Consider the following 26,879-nt stretch of genomic DNA (forward strand, 5'->3'; position numbering starts at 1 on the left):
ATAGCATTTGTACCTTGGCACCAGATCGCTTTAATCCCCGATAACTGTACTTAACCCAGAGATGCAGCTTTCCTCACAGAACCCAGGTGAACCCTGAATCCACAGAACCACAGACTGAACAGGTGCTGAGATGTTACTGGGCCACACTAAATCCCTTTGAATCCTTTGGTTACTGTCAAGCAGTCCAAACCATAAAGTAACTACCAAATGAACACAAAATAGTAACAACCAGGATATCAATTGTCTCGGTGTTTGGCTGTATTTTTTACAGAGTTGACTCGATTCTTCTGCCAAGGACAGATGAGGCTCAGACAGTATTTCTTAGTGTGTTCTGTAGGGGTTGTTGGTCCTGTATTTGCAGGATCAGGGCATTAAACAATCAACAAGGGTGCAAGGGCAGAGAATGGCAAACGGACAGGAAACTATGGAAGCCCATGTTTTTGCCGGCAGAAGAAGAAAAATAGATGAAAAGTTATGCATGATTAAAATACGAATACTCATCAAAGTCGAAATGATGAGATAATTATTAGTCAAACTTTTGAGATGATGATCTCAATCTTGACTTAATGTCTCATCATTTTGACTGAGTATGTCATCATTTTCACATAGCAGATCAAAATTTTGACTCAGGACTTCATCATTTTGTTTAAGAAATGTGTTCAATAAAGCATTTTGACTTAGTAACTGAAAATGTAAATGATTTAGTCATAATAACTAACGTGGTATCTTTAACCATTTCTGACTTAGGTCAAAACTTAGTTCTTAAAATGTTTAGCAAGTCTTAGTTAGTAAAAATGTTTACTTATCTCATCATTTTAACTTAGTCTATTTTTGGACTTCCATAGAAAACATGTTTCCTGGATAAAACCGTTTGCCTTGCAAATGCCGGTTAAGTCTGTCACATTCAAATTTCAGATGATTCTATTCTCTCTATCCACGGCAAACCAGAAGAAGGTCTGTCCTGTTGTTTTTCACCCGCTCTCTCACTCCTCAGCTCTGGTACTTCTCCTTCCAATGTCCCATTTCTGCTGCCGCTGCCTCCACCTCCTCCTCCTCCTCCTCTCTCTCTGCCTGCCCTCAGCTGGTGCAGTTCCCTCTCCAGCGCTTCATTGCGGTGATACATCTCTAAGTAGCTGGCCTGCAGCTCCTTCTGGTAGCGAATAACCTTGTCCTTTTCTGCCTGCCATGTCTGCCTCTCTTCCTCGAAAGCCGTGGCCTGGGCCTCGCTCTGGCGTCGCTCCAGCAGGAGCTCTGCGCGCAGGCGCTCCTCCGTAGTGCCCCCGCACCCTCCTGCAACACAAAGGTTCACATGGCTTCAACTACAGTCCAGCAGAGCCGCAGGGGACACATAATGAAAGACATTGGCTGCTTTGAAATGTGCACAGCACTCTGCTCTTGACCTGGTTAGTCAAATAACCTGATTTTGGGTCCAAGCATATCGTAACTCAAAATAACCCAGACAAGATCCAGCTGCGTTGATAAGAAAAACAGTTTGGATGCCTCACTTGCTGGAATAGTAAACAGACATCTGTGGCGTATAATTATCTTGCTTTTTAAAAACTTTTCCCCCTCATGTACAGTATGTCAGCTTGGCATTTGCAGGCTTAAATATGTTTGAAATACTTATGTTATTTTTTTTTGGTGGTTGAATGTTGATCAGTTAGATCTAGTTACTTTTATGTAGAGTCCTTTGAGACTTGTTTTTGGTAAAGTGCTGCGTCAACAAATGAGCTTCAACTCTTATCTGCATTTGTGTCGCCTCAGCATGACTTAAGTAAGGCGTATTCCTTTTAACCATCAAAGCACGTAGTTTAAACACCGCCAGTGGCAATATGTACACACAGGTAAGAGACAGAGACATAAATCTACCTGTTGCCCCAGCTGAAGGACTCTCTTCTGCTCCTTTTCCATCCTCATGTGCAGTCTGAGAGGGGCACCTGCGACGCTGTGTCCCCTGCACGACTAGCTTCAGTGCATCTATCTGGCCTTCCCTGTTGCGCAGATCTGTGCGGGTCTCCCTGAGCTGCGTCTTCAGCTGGAAGATCTCACTTAGCTTCTGGGTCACCTCCGCCTGGGAGTCCCTCAGCTGCTGCTTCAACAAGGAGATCTCCCCTGACTTCTGGCAAACCTGAGAGGAAAATAAGGGATAGGAGCAGAAGAAACATTTTTACTGACTCTACGGACCTTGTTGTGATCATTTTAACAGGACAAATGAGAAAGGAATTCAGTTATCTCCACTGTCCCCCTGTAATTACTACTTTCTACGTGCTTCTCCCTGCCATACAGTGCCCCCCCCACATCTTCCCAAGGCCATACCTCCCACTGCGTCTCCTCCAGAGTGGGACTGGTTCGCTTTGCCATGGCTTCAGCCTCCTGACTCCTTTCCCTACTCAGGCTGTTGAGCTCCTCTTGCAGTCGGTTCTTCTCCTGCTGGGACTTGAACAGCTGCAACTGCAGGCTGCGCTGGGAGCGCTGGGCATGCTGGGAAACCTGACGCAGCTTGGCGGCATACAGGAGTTTCAGCTCCTCCACCTCCTTCTCCCACAGACGCTGTTTCCCTTCAAACACCTACGTGTGGCGAGCAGATGGGGGGTCAAACTTCAAAAGAAAGGCAGTTAGGTGGATGCATAGATTGATGGTGAAGAACAGACAATGAGATTCACCTGAGCGATGGCGCCCTCACTCTCATCCAGGTTTCTTTTCATCTGTTTCAGCTCATGTTCTTTCTCCACCAGGCGCTCCTCCAGATCCCTGACCTGGAAAAGACAACATGAATGACTTACCAGTCTGAAAATCATTCTGACCGGCTCATTCATTCATTCATTCATTCATCCATCCATCCATCTAGTGCTCACCACTTCCTCAACAGACAGGGAGAGTGTCCATTCATAAGGAGGTGGAGCCTCCCCTCCACATGGAGCCAGACGGCTCAGGGTTGCCATGCTCCGACACGCCATCTCCCCTATGGCCCCGCCCCCTGGCCCTACAGCCTTCGGGCCCAGAGCGGTGCGGTCAAGGGAGCCGATGGTGTTGATGTGGCCCATAGATGCACTAGGGTAAAAAAAAGAAACCCCCATGGCCATTAAAGTCTCTTCTATTATCAACACCCACACAGTCATTATGTCTAAAAAAAAAAAAAAAAAATCAATTATAGCAACACTCTTGAATAAAAAGTAGACAATAATGACCTGATGTGAGACAGGTGTGGGCGGAAGGGAGGCCGGTATGGCGGCAGGCTGCTCATGGAGTTATGGCCCGAGTCTGACAGGTTATCATCCTCCTGGCTCATCCCACGCACCGAGGAGAGGGCCTACACAGTCATAATTATACAGTTATTCATCACTGTAACATTAATAGGTTGAGAAAAGATTAATTTTAGTCCCAAATAATGGCTGAATAAAGTGACAAATCATGGGAAGTTAATTGTTTTTGCTTCTGTAATCAATGCACAAAAACTGGATCCTCGCTATAAACCTAATTCACTTGTTCACTGGCCCACAGCTCAATTTAAGTCTATAAAAAAGCTTTTGATAAGTAAACAGCCAGATAAATAGACTAGCCACCTCCTTTGCAGAGGCAATAACTGGGCATGGACAGCGATTCACGGGAACTGGATCAAGGCTTAAAGTTACGATCGTGTGTTAAGATACCTTGTTACCACTGGATGTCGGTACTCCATGACGGGAGGGTGTGGAAGAGGAGGAAGAGGTGGAGACAGCTTTGGGAACGTGGGCGTAGGCTCTGTGCAGCCCGTTGGAAAGGCCATGTTCCACATCCTCCGACTTGGAAGATGGATAGAGGTTTTGCATGGAGCTGAAATTTTTGGGGGTGACTGGCTTGAAGGCAGACCTTAAACGAGCCTGGGGAAAAAGAACCAAGAGTTGGCAAAGTTCAGGGCACTTTTAGAGGATGAGAGATGAGAGAGAGACCTTACAGCAACCGGGGCTGAGCTAAGGAACAATAAATCACAATGTTTCTATTAAATCAATGCTGTCCCACCCTCTGTGTTCTGAGAGTTGATCAATTTTAGCAAAAAACGGTGAGATTTGATTGCTGCAATAAATTCAGCAACACAGCAAGTGGCAGATTCTCAATCTATGCTGGTGAGCACGAAGTGATTTAAGGTTGATTTATGCTGGTATCAGGCTATGTTGCACCACGCTGCCAGAGATGTATAAATGTGATACTTATCAATCTAACACAGCCCCAGCAGCCACTCGCTGGCTCTATATCATTCATAAAAAGAACACAATGGATGCAGCATTCAGCTGTGCCTGAATTGGTGAATAATACTCAGCCCTTCTCATACATACTGCTTTAGAGGATGCTTTGTAGTACCTTTAAAATGTAATACTTTCAAGATTGCCCAGATTCATTTAAGTTATCTATTTTACTCAAATGATAATATAATTTGATAATCTAACAAAATCATGTTTCTTTGACAAAACATCAGATTTAATCATCACCTTTTCATACTTGCCCCCACTTGGCAGTGAGTTCTTTGTCAAATCTACTTCAGTGCCGTCTTTATGGTAGACCTTGGCGTATAGGTTTTCCTCCTCGCGGCCACTGGCAGAGCTGAGGCCAGGGATAACGTCCTTCTTACCGTCCCTGCTTGCGTTTGCTTTAGGCTCTTTTCTGTTTGGAAGCACAGTAGGTCAACTGGGGTCAAGTCCTGTCACGTTTTATAGTACCTTGCAGAATACTTTGCCTTCAAAGTTGCAGTATGTGAAATGTTGTACGAAAGCATCTGCTTCTTTAGAGCAGCACTCACCTGGTGATGTTGAGGTAGTTGAGTAGCTCTCTTTGGGTGAAGCCTTTCTTCAGGAGGCCGTTGGTCTGTTTGGGTCTCACCTGGGGCACTGCACGGCTGCCTTTAGTCGGAGACACATCTGGCCTCTCCACCAGACTGCCTACACTTCCCATGCCGCAACGGGACGAGAGGGGCAACGGGTTACGGAAGTTTTTGTTGGGGCCACGGGTCAGAGGAAGAGTCTGGACTGAGGTTGCCATTAGTTACAGGGCTCTGTGTGGGGGTAAGGTGCTCTGTGAAAAAAGAGAAAAAGTCATGTAGACCTGTTTAGTAAATAATAAGCTAATGACCAAGATGACCATGCTCTGGTCAACGTATCATTATAGGCTTACTGTTTAAGATATTCCCTGTCTAGCATATTTAACATTTTAAATGTCAGCTAACTGTTCATTCTGGGCTTTTTAGGGCTGCAAATTATGTTCATTATGGATTAATCTGGTAATTATTTTCTCAATTAATTGATTAGTTGTTTGTCTCTTAAATGTCAGGAAATGGTAAATAAAATGCCCATCACAAATTCTCAACACCCAAGGTGACATCTTCAAATGGCCTGTTTTGTCCGACCAACAGTCCAAAACCCAAAGACCTTCAGTCTACTGTCATAACGTGCAGTATAGTAGCCGCAGCCGATCTGTCGACCGTCAGTGTGACTTCATGGGAGCGCTGTAACTGTTTATACTCCCGCGTGGTGGTCGCGACACTAGTTGCAGTTTTCTCCTGAACAGAGGTGGCGCTAATGAGGAAAGGCTATTTCTACGGACTAGAAGAAGAAGAAAAAGGTAAACAACGGCAGAACTGGCAGCAGCATTAACTTCAATGCTTCGATTTGATTCGATGACCTACTTCGTCGGATCAAGCCTTTCATTCACCATAAAAGAACTCATCTTAACCCAGTAAGTTTACAAGAGAGACTTGCAGTCACTCTGAGAGTCTTGGCATCCGGTTACCCTTGAGCTCGTTCAGGCTTCCTGTTTCCGCTTTGTCGCGTGCTGCTGAAAAAATAGAGTGGACGCACACTCAAAATCCTGGCATGTCAGCGAGATCTACGTCATTTTGACGTCACATTGGCGCGTGCAAGCTCTGATGCGGTGACTGTAAAACAGCCTTAAGGAAGCCAGAAAATATACACATTTGAGAGAACCCAGATCATTTTGGCATTCTTTCTTTAAAAAATGACTCAAAACCATGAATCGATTATCAAAATAGTTGCCGATTAATTTTCTGTGGATCAACTGATCGACTAATCGTTGCAGCTCTAGGGCTTTAAACACAATCCCTTTAACTTTAACAAGACTAAGAGTCTACAGCCATGCTAGCTGCTCTGTGAGGTTGTTCTTAGGCACAGTGGTGCTTTGAGCTAAATGCTAATATCATATCATAACATTTTAGCACATATATTGTTTAACATGTTACTATGTTATTTTAGTGTGTTAGCATGCATTTACATAGCAGGAGTTGTTAATTAGGACTAAACAGAACAAAAGCCACAATCTGTAGGATGCTTCTGAAATACCTGCACTTCACTTTATGGATATTCTGGGTCTTTGTCTTTGTAAATTATAGAGTGTCTTTGTAAATGATAGTGTGGTCTAGACCTACTCTATCTGTAAAGTGTCTTGATTATGATTTGATACTATAAATAAAATTGAATTTAATTCACTAAAAACACAAAATGTCAACCACACAGTGGCGCTAGATGAAAAGTCAAGGGATCAACAAAGTCGTTATACTTTAACCTCTAGGGACCATGGATATTTGTACAATCCATCGTAGTTGGAATAGTTGTTGAGCTATTTCGGTCTGGACCTAAGTGAAGCTCTGTGTCTTTCCTCCTTTACTGAAATAAACTCCACCTCTTGCCCCATTACGACCCTGGGTTGATGTTGATCTCTGGAGGAAGAGCATGAAGTGACGGACGTTTCATCAGCTGTGTTTCTCTGTACAGACAGCTGTCTCAGAGCACAGCTAGAACAATCTCAGCTTCTCACAACATCACAGCGTAGCATTTCACTATGAAACAAACACACAACCTGACCTGCACCAAAACCCTATTATATGAGAACAATGAATGTAAAAGGATGTCTTTACAAAGAGGATAACTCCCAAATGAAAATGTCTATTTCATAATGCAGTTACTTACAGCATATGTTGTGTCTCTCAGAAGCTCATGTTACCTTGTAACAGGCAGGCACATCAAAAGACTACAGTGTCATGTGAATCAGGGAGGTGTTTTTTCTGCGGTAGGGCAGCATCACATCACAATCCTGCTACGAAACTTATTTGGTTTGCAAATGTTCTTGTCTCTCATGAAAAGCATGTATGTACCAATCATACAATGTGTCTTCATATGTCTAGCATGGCCTGATTATGTTTCCCAGAGATATGATGGCTGTCTGTGTGAGATTTAGTTTCCTGTCAGTCACCGCAGTCAACATATTGTAGAGAAAAGAAACAATACAATGACATTTCTCAACATTTCTCTTGACTTTGACAGAGCTAAACCAGTTGCCAAGCTACCTCAACACCTACCTTAGAGACACTACTGTTTTGTCAATTTGAGTTTGAGCCTCTTCAGCTCTACACCACAAATCTTTTCTCAACATTGTCTGTCAAATCACCCACATATCCCCTTCCTTCCTTGTTTTCAGACAACTTCATTAAGACTCACTATTGATTTCACCCTTTGACCCTCTCTCTTTTCCGTGCATAAACACCCCCAGCCATAAAACATTCTCCAGACCATAAAACACACAAACATGCCACAGTCCCTCTGACTATAAACAGGACCAGAGGGAGGCAATCTAATCGTTTGTGCTCAGCCAGCTCATGTAGTATTGGACATTTACTTGTTTCTTGCCCATTAACTACCAATCTTGAATACTTAAAGCACCCATATTATGCTCATTTTCAGGTTCATAATTGTATTTTAAGGTTGTACCAGAATAGGTTTACATGGTTTAATTTTCAAAAAACACCATATTTTTGTTGTACTGCACAGCTCTCTCTCACTGCTGCAGATCCTCTTTTCAGCTGGTCTCTGTTTTAGCTACAGAGTGAGACCTCTTTTCTTCTTCTGTACTAGCTTTGATTGCACTCGCACATGCGCAGTAGCTCAGATGTAGATCATGTCAGCTAGCTAGCTCCATAGACAGTAAAAGAAAGGCTGTTTCTCCAACTTCGGTCAGTTACAAGGCAGGATTAGCTGGGAGACTTCTAAATGAGGGCGCACATGTAAGTAGTTCTTTTGTAGATTATGGTGAACTTGTGTGTGTTGTAGCAGTGCTTTGCTATTGAGAACGAGGTAGCAAGCTAGCGTTAGCATGCTACCTAGCTACGAGCTAACGGTTGCAGTTAGCCAGCCGATTTTGAACAGCTCACCCGGAGACTGAAGGCAGGACACATTCAGAAACCGTATCTCACTCAAAACAGCATGGATGGATTTTTTTCAAAGTTTAGATGTGTGTGGAAGCACCAGAGACACAAAAGAACACCCCAAATCCCAGAAAAAGTGTTTTTTTCATAATATGGGCACTTTAACATTACTGCTAACCATTTTTCAAACCACACAACAAATATTAGGATTCATTTCCTTACTTGTAGCTCCTAACTTTCCTTCCTTTGTCCATTCAAAGACATCTGATATTTGAGATATGGCTGCCAAAAGCTACTCTACTGTAAAGGTATGTTGTCACAAGATCCAACCTGAAGGATCACCAATAAGCAAAATGAATGCTGTTTTTGTTCTTGCATAAGAAAGGGTGCTGTTTGACAGGTGACTCTTAAGCCTCAGATATCAGAGCTGGCATCTGCATTTAATATGAAGCAATAACAGAACTTAACAGAAAAATAAAGCAGGACATGGTGGATTGGTGATGGATTGATCACATATCTCAAGCAAGTTTCAGGTCGCTGCAAATTAGTTTTAAAAAATATATAAAATAGTGAAAGTAGTTGATCCAAGTGCCTATAAATTAAGAAATCAAGCTTTGGAAACTTGTTTTACGTAAAATGTTTATTATCAACAGGATTTTTTTTAATGAAACATGCACATACAGTATGGTGGTTGCTCTACAGTGCTTTGGCAGGGGGCATGGCTGCTTGGGGGATCAAACCTAGGCTCATCCAGATTAATGACTGGGCTATCATGCTGCCTGACCATCAGTTCTCACTCAGTACACAGTCATGACACACTCATATATCTTAAAGCAATTTTTCTTTCTCGCTGTCACACAGAAATATACTATGTATGAGCACATAGACCGGCGGTGACACTCTGGGATCTCCTCTTGCTTCTAATACAATCCACATTCATCAAGTGCTTTGCATAGTTCTAACAATTATGCAAATGGTTAAAATAGGCAGAGAAAGCTGTGCAACGGCAGCTCCAGCCCACTCCACTCAGGGCTCTCAGCCAGTCCCAGATCAAAGCAGCCCAAGCTGCTCATGTTTATATTCATGAGGTACAATTTTTCCCAATGTAAAACTTTCCACTAAAGCATCCAGCTGCTAATTAGCCAATATAATAATACATGCTGAACTCAAGCTGAGGAAAGGAACCTGATAATCAATTATGATGAATATAATCAAGTATAATGTGACAACTAGGTACTTCTCTGGTGCTGTCCAACCAGGAAGTCTTTCTGTGTCTCGGGTCAGAGTAAGACATGATGGATTTGAGTCGTTGCAGGTCATGCTGAGTGTGTATGTGTCTGACACCATTATGAATAAATCATGAGTGTGCCAAACCTAATGGCCACTAGCCAAGGTCTGACACAGTATTTTTAGGTATGGTATTTTACTCTGTTTGTGTCTTGTATCTGCCAAAGACATGAGAGGCCAATCGATGCTTGACGGGAAGCTGGGGGATGAGGTGAGGAAAAGCAATTCCTTTAGGATAGATAGGAAGGTAAAAATCCTTTTAGGCTGCAACCACAAATCTGGCAGGACTGAAGATATCTTGCATCCAGTTGTTTTTCATAATTGCCTTCTAGTTTATGGGCCCGAGTAAGAGACACAGCAAGATTTACAGCCCAGGCCCAACTAACCATGGGGCCCAGAAATGCAACACACATCTTTAAATTACACACACACACACACACACACACACACACACACACACACACACACACACACACACACACACACACACACACACACACACACACACACACACACACACACACACACACACACACACACACACACACACACAGGTCAAAGCAGTGCTTCCTGACAGCCTTGAACAGTTATGGTCTAATTGAAAAGTACTCTGTTCTTGATTCAAAGCAGTGACAGGCTTTTTCAAAAGCTGCAAACTTTGATCAAAAGCTATATCAATGTATCAAAGTGCTGTGTAGGTAACAGATGAGGCTCTTTATTCCTCTGATGCTGCTCACCTTTACCTGCTGCTGCTGCTGCGCTTGTTTCTAGTGGCCTCCTTCAAAAAATTAAATGCTGTAAACTGGAGCTCTAAAGTAAAATTAGTACATGAATGAAACTCATTTACTGACTATATCTGGTCAGCACACATTGTCAGCCTGCTGAATGTAGCTGAGCATTAGTATAATTACTATGTGGGACTGCACAGTTTATCTTGAAACAGGGAAAGGGTGATACTGAATACTGCAATTCGCTGAGGTATACAATCACATTATTTTTGTCGATACTGGACAGTCCTTGTGATATAGAGCAGTGCATACTAAAGAGGAAAGATGTGAGCATGCTGCTGAGAGGTGTGAGTCTCTAATGCCTTTCAGTGAGGTTTTGGCTTAAGTTTTCTCAGGGTGATACCCTAACTCTTTAAGAAAACCATACAACTGCCACTTCACTATAATCACAAAGAAAACAAAACATGCAGCCTTCAAGAGCAGGGTTTCAAGGACACTCTCCTAAAATATTGTAATCAGGTGTCCTGAGGGGAAAACAAAGCTTGCATTGAAATGCTTGAGCGTGAAGAGGGGACATTTCAAACCCTGAGAGACACAGCAGCCGGGAGGGTCAGCACCGGGACTGAGACAGAGAAGAGAAGGACGAGGAAGCCAAATTCCAAAAATGCTTTACACAACACAAGCTCGGGCTCGTCAGCTTTTGATGCACAAAGTGCTCACTCCCACGGACGCTCACTCACACATTTGTGTGTGTGCAGGTCACTCAACACAGCCCCGAAAAAAGCATATGCACGGCTCGCAGCTCCAGATCCTCTGCCCTCTTCCCTCAGCAATCTCTCTCCCCTGATCTATGATCAAAGTTTGTTTACCTTTGTGGGGTAACTTTGCAGGTTACATGTAAAACTCCCACACAGCGCACACTGTTACATTATATAAGCTCTATTAAAGCTGTGCTTGTTAGTTTTCACAGCTGTTGGTTGTGTAAAACACAATAGAGTGATTACCAAATCAGCCACTGGCCTTATTTCAGTGTTATATTTAACTCCTACTCTGCCATGAGGATATCATGGTGGTTTATTGCAGTGTTAAAGGTTTGATGTATCATGCTAAGAGAGATGCTTCTGCCACATTTGAAGATATATTTTGCCGTTTAAAATCTAGCTCTGTGTCATCTTTGTGTGGGCAGTGTGTTTAGATAAACGGTGTTTGGCTTTACGCGTGTTGCGTCATCTGGCAGATCTCGGCAGACCGCCACTGTTCTGCTCTGCTGGGATCTCTGTGCACTGGCGCCAAGTAGGGAAGCAAAACACCATTCATCTAAACACACTGCCCACACAAAGATGACACAGAGCTGGTTTAAAATTGGCAAAGTATGCCTTTCACAACCAAGACAGGCTAATTATGCACATTACCTGCCGAGTGATCTCTGGGCATCTGTGGGAACAGTGGCACAAAGAAGCCAGAGGAGTAACTTTTTCATACTAAACATGTTGCCAAAATCAAACAAGTTAACACAAGTTCTTACAATCAAAGCCAACCAGTGCAACTTTTCTACATGTTTGGAGAAAAACAAGGATCTCATCAATTACCCCCCAAAAAATGGATATTCTGGATGACCCGTTTCTACCACTGAGAGCACAAAATGAAATTCATGTAAATTCTAGTGTGACTTATATCTGTTTCAACTTTCTAAATCTGTCAGCCAGCAGCAGCAGGGTGAACTATCCTACACGTGAAGCAAAGGAGTGCTTCACACTCTGATTGACTATAACATGTAGGGCTGCACAATTGATCGAATTTTAATCACGATCACAATTTTGGCTTCCCACGATCACGATCAAATTCACGTGATCGAGCGATATTTAAAATGCTTCATTCCGTTCATAGAACGCTCTGTATCAAAGTTTTTTTTTTTCCAAAGCTCCACTCTCTGATCACGTGCCTCCATGAGCCAATCAGAGTTGTTCCCTGCACCGCGCAGCTTAGTTTAGATGTAGACAGTCACAGAGGACAGAGTAACGTGAGGAAAATTCCACAACAGATAGCAGTTTATCAGTAAACGCAACATTTTGTCCCGTCTGTGTTGTTTTTCAGACAACAGCAGTGACCAGTGCTAGTTTGAGTCTTTTAGGTCATAGCTTTAGCGGCAGACTGTTGTACATCCCGTTGTTGGAATCCTCTACAGTGAAATACAGTCACACCACCGTTTAACTGTCAGCATTTTAGCCGTGTTTAATCCAGTTAATACTGTAGCTAATGGTAGGTTAACGTTAGCTGCTGTGTAACGTGTTATTAGTGTTAACTAGCGTGACATGCAGCATCAGAGTGCAACGCAGACATTTAAGTGGCACCGTAATCCGCGTTGCTATTTCACCCGGTAGATACCGGGCACCGCTGCCATATTGGCACCGGATTTTAACATGCGCCGTTACAGAAAATGCGTTGCTTGTATCTTTTCACGGTAAATGCGCATGTTTGGAAAGCGGTCGCACAACAGCTGAAATGGCATACTCCTTCATAGTATCCTTCAACAAAGGAGGAATGTAGCACAATATGGATGTATTGGCAGGAATGTAGCACAATATGGATGTGAAAGCAGTAATGATTAGCCTATGTGACAATAAAATTAGTTTTGGTTAAAATAAACAAATAATCATGATAATTAATCGTGATCAATATATTGATCAAAAATAATTGTGATTATCATTTTGGCCATAATCGTGCAGCCCTAATTACATGCTAGCGTGTAATGAGTGAGTGTGAGAGTGTCTCTGGCTCTGGGGCATGACAGCAGAGGAGTGCTCAGCAGTAGCCTCTAATTGTTAGCAGGTTATTCATTATCGATGGGAGACAATCATGCAGACAGAGCTCGTTCCTGTCCCCAGACCCTCAGGCCTTTTAGGGGAGCCAAGATGTTGAAAAGCAGGGTCGTGCAATGTTCCTTCTTCTGTGCGTCTGAAGGCAGTTTGTATGTCATGTAGTGTCATACATCTGTAAAATCTGGCAAGCTACACACATTCATAGAAATGGAGTCAAATACCTCAAACTAAACTGCCTTGAGGTGATTCTTGTCTTCGGTTTTCTGAATGAGAGGGCAGACAGAACTTTGAGTAAAATGTCGACTTTCATTTCATGACACTCATGATGATGAGCAGTCTCTGTGAAACATGGGACATAATTCACTGGTGGTTAGACGTGGTGGTGCTTAAGCTGAAGGCCCAGTGTTCAGTCTCACACTGTCTCTATTGATGAGCCACACTTGAGTCTTTACATAGGTCAACGGGTCGTATTTGGTCATGGCTGTAGATACAAGGCGCTATTGAGCACACAGACAGTTCAGAGCAGACGTTTTATTCTGAGTTCTGACAGGGGAGAACTGACACATTTAAGGGAACACTGGAGCAGCTTGTATACCATACTACACCACCAAACTATTTTTCTGGCAGCGTGTGTTGCACTGATATGTTTTTTTAAGCAATATTATAATCACACAATTTAATAAGAGTCTTAGTACAAACGCAGTTGCTAAACAACCTTACATACATGTGCATATAATCTTAAATTTAACACAGTGTCTACAAAACAACAACAAAAAACGGAAAAAAGACTTGAAGTGTAAAAATAAACTGTGGGTCATAGTTATGAGTGAAAAGTGAGGCATAGACAGCTGGATTGATTAAAACACTGTTCTTGTCCAATATTGACAGTTGCGGACATTTTGATACTTTTTCTAAATGCTTTATGATCAATACTGTAATAGTAATCCATTTTAGAACACCTTTTTTATGGTTTTGGCATTTTAAACACCATTTCCGAAATCACATAAGGCCGTGCTCATGTGATTTCGGAGCAACCTCTGAGTTTCATGTTGCACATTTTCATTGTGCCTTAGTCTCTAGTTCACTTTAATTTTGTGGACAAATCTTAACATTTATCCCTAAATATGACTGAAAATGTAAAGGTAGTCTGTCCAATAAGTATATTGGACCAATTGAAAGATACATCCTTTCTCATCCGTCTTATTATTTCAACATACTATCTATATTTAACATTTTAGTGGTTTAATGGATCTGAGCTGGCTCCCTCTTCAAATCACCCTCTGTGCCGAGTAGATAGATGAAACAAAATGCTATCAAACTCTCATTAATAATTTCCCCAGCAGCCTCTATTATTACTGATCCAGAAGAGAAAACCCTGAACACTTAAAATTTGGGACAAATTGGGAAAACAATGGCTTCCTGAGAGGATTTGCAGTTACACTATTTATATGAGCTCCACAACTCTGTTTAAAAGTCTCACCATCCTGATCATGACTGGCTGGCTTTGACCTGGACTCACTCGATGAAACCAGCTGTCAGGACCTCCTCTGAGGCGGACCAGCTGAGGTGGGTAGCTTGCTTTGCATCTATAAGCGTAGTGATGGCGGTCTGCCATGCGTTGGCCTTTACTGCCTCTGCTGACTTTACAGTATTGTTGTTTCTGCCCAGAATTCAAATACTGGCTCTGACTACTCTATCATTGTTAGGGTTATCTAGGGTGACTGGTTGGACTGGTGTTTCATGGAACCTTTTTGATCTGGATCTGACAGATATTACATAATGCTGCTTCAGTGTGAGGAGATGGCACCTGAGGGAGTGTGCTCACACAGGACCACCTTTTACCTCCAAATGCATTATTAGTGTAATGTATGGGGACTTTATTTATTCAACAACAACAACAATTTTCTGGTTCTCTTCCAACAGTACAAAGAGTCTCTTTTGTTAAAATATCAAAGAGTCTTCAATAGTAGTGTGAAAAAGGCTTGGTTGCATAATCCCTTATTTTGTTTAGATGAATGCCTGTGTTGATCTCCCCAGTGAGGTTACAAGTTCAACCTCTATTGATGAGTGTGTGTGTGTGTGTGTGTGTGTGTGTGTGTGTGTGTGTGTTAAAGAGAGATTAGTACTAGAAGCATAAGGATAAGTACCTGACCTCAGTGTAGTTTTAAGTGACATCCACTTGCCCTTCACTCACACACACACACACACACACACACACACACACACACACACACACACACACACAACTAATCTATCAATCACCTTGAGTGGTAAAAACAACATGCTGACCAAATCAATACATACATAATACAACACATACAATACATCTGATACTAGAGGTAAATCTGATAAAGGCAAATATCATACTGTGTTCCTTCACTAAAATAGAGTTTCTAATTTTATATGTATCCAGCAGCAGCTGCATGTCTCACATTATCCACCTGCTCCACCATCACAAGAAATAGTGAGTCATGCATTAGTTACTGTTGTTGCTAGCCCGAACTTATCTAGACATTCCAGCTTCCTAGTACAAAGTCTGTGTAATGTCCGTTTGAGCCCATGTGTGAATAGAGCAGGTCATTATCCGGAGAATTCACAGCGAGCGAGTGAGCATGTTGATGTTTCTATCATGCCGGTCACAGGAAACCAGGTGAAAACAAACATCTGACGGTAAAGAGGAAAGGTTCATTTACACAAAGACGCCAGAAACAGCAAGAGACTCAGTTGTTTTTGATCAAATTAAGCATATGTGACAGCGAGAAATCTGCGTCATGTCCTGGGTATCGTTAAAACATTTGCGATACCAATGCTGTGACTGACATGATACCTGTTCTTGAACGATACTTTTTTTCAATACCAATTTCATAAATTCATTTTAACAAAAAGAAGTAACATTACATTACGGCACAAATCTTTTTATTTATTTTTAAGTTCCTACTAAGTGAGCCCCGCCTATATGGAGTTTTTCCTGCATGCATACGATGTGTGACGTTAGACAGCTTATCACAGCATTTGTAGATCTTGGTAGAAACACGCTGCATGCTCACTGGCTCAGTGACGCTGCTGAGATTTACTCCTTAGGTATTGAAATTTGGTATTGAATGACAAGGCTTTTTTTCGATACTAGCCTTATAGCTAACTAACTGGACTAAACACAGATTTCCAGTCTTTCCATGATGTCATCAAGGAGGTCAACAACTATATATATATATATATATAAAAAACAGCACCATACAGAAATATTTCCTCACTAACTTCATTGGAATTTGTGAGAAAGCAAACAACAGAGGCATGCTATTTATTTCCCCTTATCTTCAATCCAGTACAAGTTCTCTGGTTTCTGTTCAGCTTGTTAACAAGCAAAGCCTGTACAGTGTTTGCCAACTGCTGCTATCAGCAGTGTGTTCACCACATAGCTCAAGTTCAGAGTGAAGAATGTAAAGGGAGAGAGCCATGTGAGGAAACAAACATTCCTTACATTTCTCACCAGGTAATTATTAATGTGCCCTCACATCAGCACTGAAATGGGGTATGTAGACAGAGGCCTGTTTCTCTGCTTGGGGCACTCAAGTGTTAATAAAATGTCTATTATCCAAAGCACCTTAGTTCCCATGAGAGTTAAGTTGGTAATATCAGACATTTAATGACTGATAATTCTACCACATAATCAGAGCGGGGGAGCTATACAGTGTTAAATTGAGCTGATAGAGACAAAAGCATGAGAGATAGCTTCTTATTAAATTCATTAGAGTGAGGATTGGGGGGGGGGGACATGAGCAGAGACTCTCTTTCTCTTTTCTCTCTGTGGCTTCTTTGTTTCCTGGAGCGGTTCATGTAGGAGTCACCGTTCTGTGATTACAGAGATAGATATCGAGTGGTTCCCACATCGACCCACACCTGAACCAGTTCCACTTAACAGCCGTAGCGACCGTGTGTGCATCCATCCACACACACACCCTCAATGTTAGACCACACACTCAGCACAAACACAAACAGGGAGATGTGTAGACTGCACCTGAAAATTCGATTCAGAGGAATACACAGATATGGATTTACCCATAGTATGACTGCTTTAATGTTAATGCTTTGCAATCCAAGCCTAAATAAACCACAAACATAAAAAGCTGATAATGTCCCTGCAAACTTTTTCTTTGATCCATCTGCATTTAACACCAGAGGACGAGCCGAGCAGGCTGCGTGTCAGTTAGTAAACACTGATGCTGACGCATGCTGATGCAGAGTCAGAGGATCAGCACTTTTTCCTCCTCTGTCGTTTGTTAGTGGTGAGAAGCAGCACAATGGGAACTACTAAAAATCCACTTGTTAAGCCAACGCGGGACACAACTTTACTGTTAACAATGACAACAAAGCAACAGGAAACATGAGGAGAATTTTACCTTTGACATAATAATAATAATACAAGTCAGCCCGATGCAATCTTGTTACACAGCTTGGGTACACCATTGAGACATGAATATTCCTCAGGGGGAATTCCAGGGACACAAATAGACCATCACACCGACAATCATCAAAAACACACACAGAAAAAGTACGTAATGGAAAGAGGTTTTACTGAAGTAATCAAGGTGCACAGCTCAGCGGAGCAGATAATCCTATATATTGTTCTTTCAGCACCATGTTGCTCCATTTTGGGACGTTCAATAATTAACAGTTAATTAGCATATTTGTTCTGTGCTGGAAGTGAATGGGGAGGCTGAGGCTGCTGCTCAGTGTGACGTCATTCACCCAGGAGAAAAGATTTAGTTAAAAAGTTAGCTAATTCCAATTCAACTCTGCTGCAAACAAGCATGCCTCGAGGGATGACTAATTAACAATCAGGCTGCTTTCCTCTTTTCTCTGCAGCTTACTCTGTTCTTCTGTCAATGCAGCCTTAAATCACAGTGAATTCAGAGCATGTTGAGCCTGCTGGCATGTAAATATGTCCAACTTTCCCAGAAGGAAGCTCAGGATTGTATAAATATATATACACACAGGTTAGGCGAGTTCTTGCTGTTATCTGAAACTTAGTATGACACAGTTTGGAGTTACGATACTTTCAGTATTAGAAGACTGACTTTTGTAAGCATACAAAAACCCATAGTAGAGATAAAAAGAAAAGGTAGGAAAAAAAGTCACCTATTTACCTTGTCTGTTTGTCCACCTGAAACTTCACTTCTCTGCTCCTGATAAAATGCTCACTCTATTTCTGTCTCTTTCTGTCTCATGCTCGCGCTACTGATTATCTCGCCACATGACTTCCTGTTTCTAGTCAGTGATGGCATTTGGGAGGTGTGCGGATGGGAGGGAGCTGCCTGGACCTAACCACTGACCTGCAGGCCACGACAAGATGACTTTGCTCTAATCTAAATAAAAGACTAAGCTGATCTTAGGCTGTACGTGAGGGTAGGTTCAATATAGATAGCAGCATCACTGGAGATATACCTGTGTATGTGTAGGGTTGGGCATCGAGAACCGATTCCTACTTGGAATCGTTTCAAAAATTACGATTCCAGTAGAATCGTTTCTTTATTGGAATCGTTTAGAGGATTTGGTTTCAAATCTGATCATTGCTTCCCAATTTAACATGCGCAAGTTTTGGTTTCCGAAGCGGCCAGGCGCTTGTTGTGTTGCAGCCTTGGAGCGCAGTAAGCAGCGCTCTAGTGTGGCTTTATTTTACATTGAAAAAGCCCTGTAAAAGTGCAAACCATCATTGACTCAAAATCAAACTTTCCTCTTATTTGTGAAAATAGGCACGTGACCCGTTTCAACTCCACCCCTAAAAGAATCGGAATCGAGAATCGATAAGAACCGGAATCGAAAGGAAGAATCGGAATTGGAATCAGAATCGTTAAAATCCAAACGATGCCCAACCCTATGTATGTGTGTGTTTTATATAGGAAACTGGGAGTAATCACTAGGTCGACCTCTACAGCAGCTATAAGTCAGTTTCGACTCACCTGAGAGAACCTGGTACTTTTCTGCTCACCCTACACCCTCTCCCTTTTCCCTCCTCTTACCCTCCTCACCTGCTCATCTCTTTGTGCTCTTACAGCCCTCTCAGATGCCGGTGGGGTTGGACTTGTTCTCCCAGTTTCACAAACAAAACCCTGTATTGACATTCAAGAGCCAGCTTCACCAGACAAATACCAACAGTACAATGTTTCTTGTTTGCTCACAGATAACAAGACAATATTGAGGGATTGGACTTGCGTTAAGAGACACAAGACAGCAGGAACATAGAGAAAGAAGGATGAGGGTCGGAAAAAAAATAAGACTGTGTAGATGAGGAAGGAATGGAAAATGAGAGCATGCAGGGGTTGTCTCAGCGTGGACTGTCTGAACAATAGTCTGAGTGTAAGTCCCCCTTACTAATGCTGGGTTGCTGGACGGTTTCTGCATCATATCAAGTTACATAACTCAAACTGGAGACGCTCACATCTGAGGGAGGGGGAAAAAGAGGACATTGTTCACTGCTCCTTTACCAGGAGAGATCCACTCCTTTCTTCGCCATGTGATGCAGGCCGCAAAGCTGAGGGGAGTGAAGGAGGTATCTGGACTTCCTAAAGCTGGCACCAATAGGTGGGCACACAGGAATCCCAGCTAATAAAGCACCTTGCCAACCAGAGATGCACAATATAGCGATTGGCGCGCTATTAAGGGCATTCCAAAGCAAGAATGTGATGTTTTGTGGTGTCCGTTGGCCTGCTAAAAGCAATTTGAAGAAAATCTGCTGGAAAATGAAAGGAGGGGATAACCCCATCAAAGCTAGTCAGCCCAGTCTAACACTTGAGCAGGTGCCGCTGGCTTTAGCCCTGTCATTACCTCTGTGCCCCACAGGCATATCCAGTCTCAGATTCCACAGATTCTCAGTTTTAAGTCTCTGAGCTGGCCAGCAGAGCAGGGCCAACAAGAATGATCTGGGAACCTGGAGGAGGTGTAAAGGTGGTGCATGCGTGTGTGTGTGTGTGTGTGTGTGTGTGTGTGTGTGTGTGTGTGTGTGTGTGTGTGTGTGTGTGTGTGTGTGTGTGTGTGTGTGTGTGTGTGTGTGTATGGATGGATGGATGGATGGAAAAATGGCTGCAGCAGCAAAAGGGGAGGACAGGGCAAAAACGAGAATAGGAATGTGGAGGTCCATAGATGGAAACACAAGCAGAAACAACAAAGAGGGACGAGTCAGGGCCTGCTTGCTATACTGTACCTGTCTGACCAGTCAACTAGACGAGACAACAACCCAAGCTAGACTCATTTCCTATGCCTAAGCTCTCTGGACAATAACATTACAGGAATCAGCTATGGGAGGCATGCGGGATGTCTGGCTCTTGAGAAATAACATAATCCTTGGTAAGACACGCCCGTGAGCTTGGTGTGTCCATCAATTCTTTTAGAAAGACATGACATGACATTTTCAAATTCTGTCAGTTGGGATTTCAAGAAGATAGCAGGACTATCTTTATTCACAGAGACATATTTTACATAAAATAAACAAAAATTAATAATTTAAGAATAGTTCTTCATTCTTAAAGGAACAGTTTTACATTTGGAGTAAGTTAGATGAGAACACTGATGCCACTCTCAGGTCTGTATGGTAAATCTAAAGCTAGAACCAGCATATGTTTAGCTTAGCGCAAATACTGGAAACATAATGAAACAGCTGACCTGGCTCTAAGCTGTAAGTAAAAAAAATCCACCTACCAGCACCTCTAAAGCTCATTAACAACAAAAACGTTGTTTTTGTAGTAAAAACCAAAGTTAAAAAAGACAAGGCATATTTTGTTGCCGTTGGACACAGCCAGGCTACCTGTTTCCCCCTGTTTCCAGTCTTTGTGATAAGCTAAGCTAACCAGCTGCTGGCTGTATATTCATACTTACGGAACAAATATTACAAAGCGATATATCAGTGTTGTCATCTAACTCTCAGCAAGAAAACAAATACATGTATTTTTACAAAATGTCAAACTATTTCTTTAAAATAAACCGAAAACAAGACAGGTAAAATTACAATGCCAGTGAGTCCACTGTTGCACTTTACTCCCTGTGTGACCTGAGTGCGGTGCAGGTCACGGTAACCGAATGTAACCTTTAAATCCACCGTATTGATTTCATGTAAAAGAACAGGATGTGACAGCAAACTGAAATGCTGTCGAAGAGAACAGAGCTGTGGCTGCCTTGACGACTGCTACATGTACACGCAGCTATAAATAAACAACAATGCCCACTTGCAGAGGAGGGCTTCGACTTTATGGCCTTTTGTTCTGCAACGCTACAACTCTTCAGACTAAATAAAAGAGACAAGGGCCAAGTATTCTGCATGCACACAATTCATCCCAACACACACACACACACACACACACACACACACACACACACACGGTAACCATTGCTGCCGATCTCTGTAGAAGGCAGGTGAGCACGGGCACTTCTCCTCACTGGGAGATAAGCCCGATCAATAAAAACGCAAGGAAATGATAAGGCTGGCCTGACTCACAGGGAATAGAGGCTACATTTGTTAACAAGACAATAGCCCCATGATGAGATGCTGCCACAGTTAGCGGCTATTTCCGTGTGCCCTCGGAGTTGGTGACATTTATAGACAAAGGCCACAGCATGGGGTCTGTCCACCCTCCTACACTCTCAGACCTCTCACCTCTGTAGGTCAGGGGGTCCCGCTTGTCCCATGAGAATTAAACTATTGTTCAGCAGTCAGGTGGCGGGTCAACCAACCACGCAGTCAGTAATAACCCAGGAAATACAGGACACAGAGTACTTTGCCATGCTTACATTTTAAAATTTATGCCAGGTTCATCTGGCAGCAGAATAGATTTTGATTGACAGAAATAAGCATGTGGGCCACCAAGCAAGCTCCTCATTATGCCAAATCCACCCATGCATACTCACACTTACACTTATATCTCATCAATCTGTGATGTTCTGTGCTTTCTTTAAGTGTTGTGAAAAGTTTTTTTGGCAGATAATGTGGCTTCATCTAAAAATGAATGTAGAAATCAAAGGTATGGCTACACAATCACAATGCTTATCTAATTGATATAGACAGCAGGTATGATGGTTGCAGAAAGTGGACAGAGGCTTTATATTTAACCTGCCTTATCTACTGCTTATTTAGACATTGACACCCATAGAACTTGACAATATCTATATTTACCCACAGGTATTAAAAATTCCCCACCAAATGTATGCTTACTTGTTTAGAAATAGAATTTATTTTGGCCACTTGGGGCCATCGGAACAAGCTGCAAACACAAACACTAACATATTATCACCAGATAAAGTTGTTATGGCTAAGGTGTTAGCAAACATTTCAGTATCCACTCTCACTTTGGCTCTGGTTTGGTCTCCTTCAACTTCTGAGGGAAAGAAATGCTAAATGCTGCACTAATGTGCTAGTCGCTAACTTTGTGTCTGGCATTGGCTGGGCAGGTATAGAGTACAGTGGCTGTTTTGATGAAAACGCTGCCTGCCAAAACCAAAGCTGTAAAGTTGCAGACTGTAAAACCAAAACAGTGAGCTGAAAGATGCTTAAAAGCTCTGTAGAGCTGAAGAGAACTGCAGAGCTGGGTGATAATTCTCAGTCGGTAGTTTTTCGGTGTCTTTTTGGTGTCTCTAGGACAAGTAGTTGTAGTTTTATTATATTTTAGTTTTAAATCTGTCAAGAGGAAATGTCAGGAATGGCAACATACGTATCAATCTTCAGCTGAAAGGAAACACCTGCCACTTGGGTATAATGATTAGCTTGGGTGTGTGCTCTGTATTTGCACTTGAAAAATAATCATTTAGTGCAGGATTACATAAGAAGTATATTTTCTGACAGTCCCTAACACAGACAAACACTTTCTTTTGATTATACTGAAATGAATGCTATGCAAACTATTACAATTTACTGTGATAGCTTTGAGCTAAACAGCCTTATATCCAACAGTGGCAGAATCTAGACAGGCAGCTTTTCACACCCTGGCCAAGCTCCACAGTGATTTTCTTAACCCGGCTAGGCTTTAATCGCAGCGACAGACGGCCCAGAGAGCGGATCAGGCTAGCCACAGGCAGTGGGATGACCAAGGAGTGAAAGCTCTAAGTGTAAGAGCATAACACTTTCTCTTCAGAGCGATCAGGCATGGCCTTGTCTATAAAGAGTCTATGAGATGTGGGCAGACAGGAGGGACAGAATAGGGTAATAGGATGAGCCCAAGATTAAGAGCAAACAATAAGAAAATGGGGAGCAAGGGGGAGGAGAATCTGAGAAAAACTGAGTTGAGGAGGGGAGACAGACCGAACACAGTGTGTAGAAGAAGGGCTGATTAGTGTTTGATTAGCAGGCTGGCCTGAGGGGAAATCTCTGTCAACCAACATAGTGCCATTATGGCTAAGCTCTCCCTGCTACACCATCTGCTAGACTGTAGTATGCATGACTGACCTTCTATGCACTTACACGCTACACAACGAGTAAAAGCCTAGCAGTGTATTGTACTGTAGTTCACAGTGTGGATGTTGGGTTTATTGGGCTCTGACTTGACAAGTATTTAGCTCCACCCTTTATTTAAGCTTTATATCAGGACTAACATCATACTGTGGGAAGACAGAGTTTATTCAAACTTCATGTGCTTGATGGAGAGGAGTTTGTATCCTCCTCTCTTTGGGTTAGGCAACAAGAAGCAAATGGTCAGCAGGCATCTGACCGTTCAGCAGAATTAGTGCTTCATCAGCTGCCAGTACTTTAAGGAGACACATGCACACGCACGCACACACACACACGCACGCACGCACGCACGCATGCGCACACACACACACACACACACACACACACACACACACACACACACACACACACACACACACACACACACACACACACACACACACACACACACAGGGGAGTGTCGGCCCCCTGGGAGCTCAAACAGCTGAACGAAGACATCACATCAGCTGTCTGGCTGATTCTACTGAGAGAAGAGCAGCAGAGAGACAGACTGTGCTAATAGGTTGTCATCAAAAATCTCCAGATGAGCTTTTAGCTAACAGATGGGCTTTGCAATATTGATCAAATCAAGCATCATGCTACTTTTGATCGAATATCCCAATGTTACTAATGTGGCAATAATCATTGTCACCTCTTTTTTTTTTTTTAAAGATTAAAAAAATATTTAGATTTTTTTTTTAAAGCTACAGTTGGTAACTTTCATAAAAAATAATATTTGCTAAAATGGTCACTATAGTCTGACAGACAGTAGTTCATGAATCAGATCATCTGTGAAAAAAATCACGTTCCTCAGCCTCCTCTTGGTGCTCCTAATGGCATAAGGAAAACAACCAATCAGAGCCGAGGAGTCTCTATCGCAGTGTCGATGACTGCTCGTGAACTCCGATCAAATTGTCAAACTATGCTGCGCTGATCAAATATGAATCAAGATTCTGTTACTGCATTGCCTATTTTGTGTTTTCAGAAGCATATTTTAGTGTTCTGTTTAGCTGTAAAATGACACGTTTTGCTTACGGCCAGTTGGCCAGTGGGCGTTGCATGGTTTTGGCTTGACTTATCGCTGTATTTGCTTGATAAATTACCTAAACAATCAACTGATGATCAAAATGATCAGAAATTAGTTTTCTGTAGATTCACTGATTGAGTTAAGCAGGTAGATGCCAAAACTGCTACAACACTTTATTTTAATGCAGCCTTTAAGGGCCAGTTCACCCAAATCACAGAAACAACTACATTCAGTCACATAACTGTAGTGTTATCTAGCCATGAGTAGTTTTTGCTGTTGAGTCAAATGTCAATTTCTTTAGCAGCACAAATTGAATTCTACTTATCTCTATTTTCTTGGGTTAGTGGCAGAAGTTCCAGACACTAGTAACTCAAAACTTCTGCTCAAAAAAACCTAAAGCTATCTGCGTGGATAGATACCACTGAGGTAAAAACAAACTGTGTGGGATTTGGGAGAACTGACCCTCAAAACTGTAATCTCGCAGTTAATCCTGACCTCACACAACTCTAGCTAACACTGCACTGTTTTTGCAGTTGATGATAATGGAGAACTGATTGCAAAATCTCATCCCTCAGTCAGCTCTGTGTCATAAAGAAGGGGGCTGGTTGAGATGGAGAAATGCATTTTTGGGCGATGACTTGAACCCTAAACAATACTTAAGCTGTCTCAGTGATTGTCATGCAGGGATCAGTCATTCACACCAGTAGAGACAGCAGTTTATCACCCACTATCACCTCTTTGAATTATCCTATAATCCATTCCTTAATGACAGGAATGGTTTCCACGTAGTCTCCAACAACAGATCACACATCTATTGTCTCTCTATTGTCAGACCTGCTCCTTCACTTACGTCAGGACGCACCCACAGCCACCACACTCAAAGGACTCTTCCTGCAACGCTCCATGAGTCCTCAGGTCAGAGGTCACCTGTGGCCTCTGGTCTCCACGACAACAGCCTGGCAGTCCCTTAGACTGGGCCGGTGTCTCCCCCTCCACCCACACACGCTCACTCAGTCACTCACTCAGGCTCTCTCACACACAGAAACAGCTTTTGTCCCCAAACTCCTGTGCATCAAAGGAGACTCTGGGACTGTGAGCTTCAACCCAAACATTTATAGCGTGCAGGCCAAACACTATTCAATTGCATTGCAGTGGAGACCACCATAGCTGCAAAGTGACAGGAAATAAAAAAAAAAATCATTGTTCATACATCAGTCTCCTTCTCCTCTTTTGTCTCTCACACACGGACACAAATACACTGCCAGTTGCCAGTCAACAGTGAAAACAAACTGTACGGATTAACCCTGATTTAGGGACTAAAACTCTATGAGAGCAGCACTGTGTCTATACTTTACAGGCTTTAATGTACAGTCAAGCATATCTTCAAGTTGATTTATTCAAGTATGGGCAGGAGAAAGTTGTACACATGCCATCACAATGGACCACAACAAACCATGCCCTAATACTGACAAAGATTCGGGCTGCAGTGCTGCATGTGCTGGGGGGCGAGGGGGCTGATAACGAAAAGATTAGAAAAATTGGCGCTCACCATATTCTGCTTGCAGGACATCTCCTGGACCAGCACTGGAACTCTGCTGCAGTTTTGTCTCTCGCTGGTTATATAATGAAAGAAACGGCGTTTACGTGGCTCCGCAGGATATTTTCCAGGACTTAATGCGGAGCAGCAGACAGCGATCAGCCTGCTGGAGAGAGGAGCGCAGACTGGGACTGTCTCTGTTTCCCTCTCGGAGGTTTGAACAGAGTGAGAGGAAACATGAGAGGCAGAGAAACATGTGCCTGATGGCTGGACACAGACACACTTCGAGCTGTGAAAGGAGGGCGACGCCCTCTAGCGACCAGGCAAGTAGGTACATGTGCCACATAAACAAACAAAAAGAACAGGAGCACCTAAAGAGAAACACCCAGCTCATTTGTCGATTGGTTTTGGTTATTTTATTGACCACGTACAATAATTTACGGAAAGGGCAACGTGAAAATGTTATTTGAGTTTTAAATTTAATCTCAGAATTCTGAGATTATTTCTTAAAAAAATTATTAAAAAATCCCCCAAAAAAATCTCAGAATTCTAACTTTAAACTCAGAACTCAAGTACATTTTTCACATGTGGCCCTAATCCTCCTCCCGTAAATATCAACTAAGGCAGGTCCTGCATTATTAGCTAATGTTGTCAGCCTGTCTTCGAGAGGGGCCCTGTGTCAAAATGTTTTAAGACTAGTTCATATTCTGCTCATATGGGGCAAATTGCTAAATAATGCCACAAACTAATTGAGATAATAATGAAGCTGCCTGTAGTGTAGACTACTACCCTACTAACCCTAACAGACTAATACAGCCATTTACCAGG

The 26,879-nt window shown here is 42.6% G+C and overlaps 1 protein-coding gene across 3 annotated transcripts; it reads right to left on the reverse strand.

Annotated features, from left to right (window-relative positions):
• On the reverse strand, positions 1-26,276 carry n4bp3 (NEDD4 binding protein 3). 3 transcript variants are annotated; one of them, XM_078260932.1, is made up of 10 exons: positions 26,064-26,276; positions 4,775-5,046; positions 4,467-4,638; positions 3,651-3,860; positions 3,189-3,310; positions 2,856-3,051; positions 2,664-2,756; positions 2,317-2,568; positions 1,870-2,128; positions 1-1,290 (listed from the first exon to the last, which is right to left on the reverse strand). In XM_078260932.1, exons 2-10 carry the CDS (start codon positions 5,011-5,013, stop codon positions 905-907), a joined length of 1,929 nt encoding a protein of 642 aa, XP_078117058.1. In that variant the 5' UTR covers positions 5,014-5,046; positions 26,064-26,276; the 3' UTR covers positions 1-904. The 3 variants fall into 3 exon arrangements, with proteins under 3 accessions (XP_078117058.1, XP_078117060.1, XP_078117061.1); XM_078260934.1 differs by lacking the exon at positions 26,064-26,276 and adding an exon at positions 18,164-18,273; XM_078260935.1 differs by lacking the exon at positions 26,064-26,276 and adding an exon at positions 8,408-8,486.
• Between the last annotated feature and the right edge of the window lie 603 nt (positions 26,277-26,879).

The sequence above is a fragment of the Sander vitreus genome, chromosome 10 (assembly GCF_031162955.1).
Source record: "Sander vitreus isolate 19-12246 chromosome 10, sanVit1, whole genome shotgun sequence".
Taxonomy (NCBI): Eukaryota; Metazoa; Chordata; class Actinopteri; order Perciformes; family Percidae; genus Sander; species Sander vitreus.

Coding starts and splice junctions, on each gene's coding strand:
- n4bp3 (XM_078260932.1), bottom strand. CDS start 5,013: ATGGCAACCTCAGTCCAGACTCTTCCTCTGACCCGTGGCCCCAACAAA. Junction 3,861..4,466: donor GTGGGGGCAAGTATGAAAAG/GTGATGATTAAA, acceptor CTTTTTCCCCAG/GCTCGTTTAAGGTCTGCCTT. Junction 3,052..3,188: donor CCACACCTGTCTCACATCAG/GTCATTATTGTC, acceptor TTTTTACCCTAG/TGCATCTATGGGCCACATCA.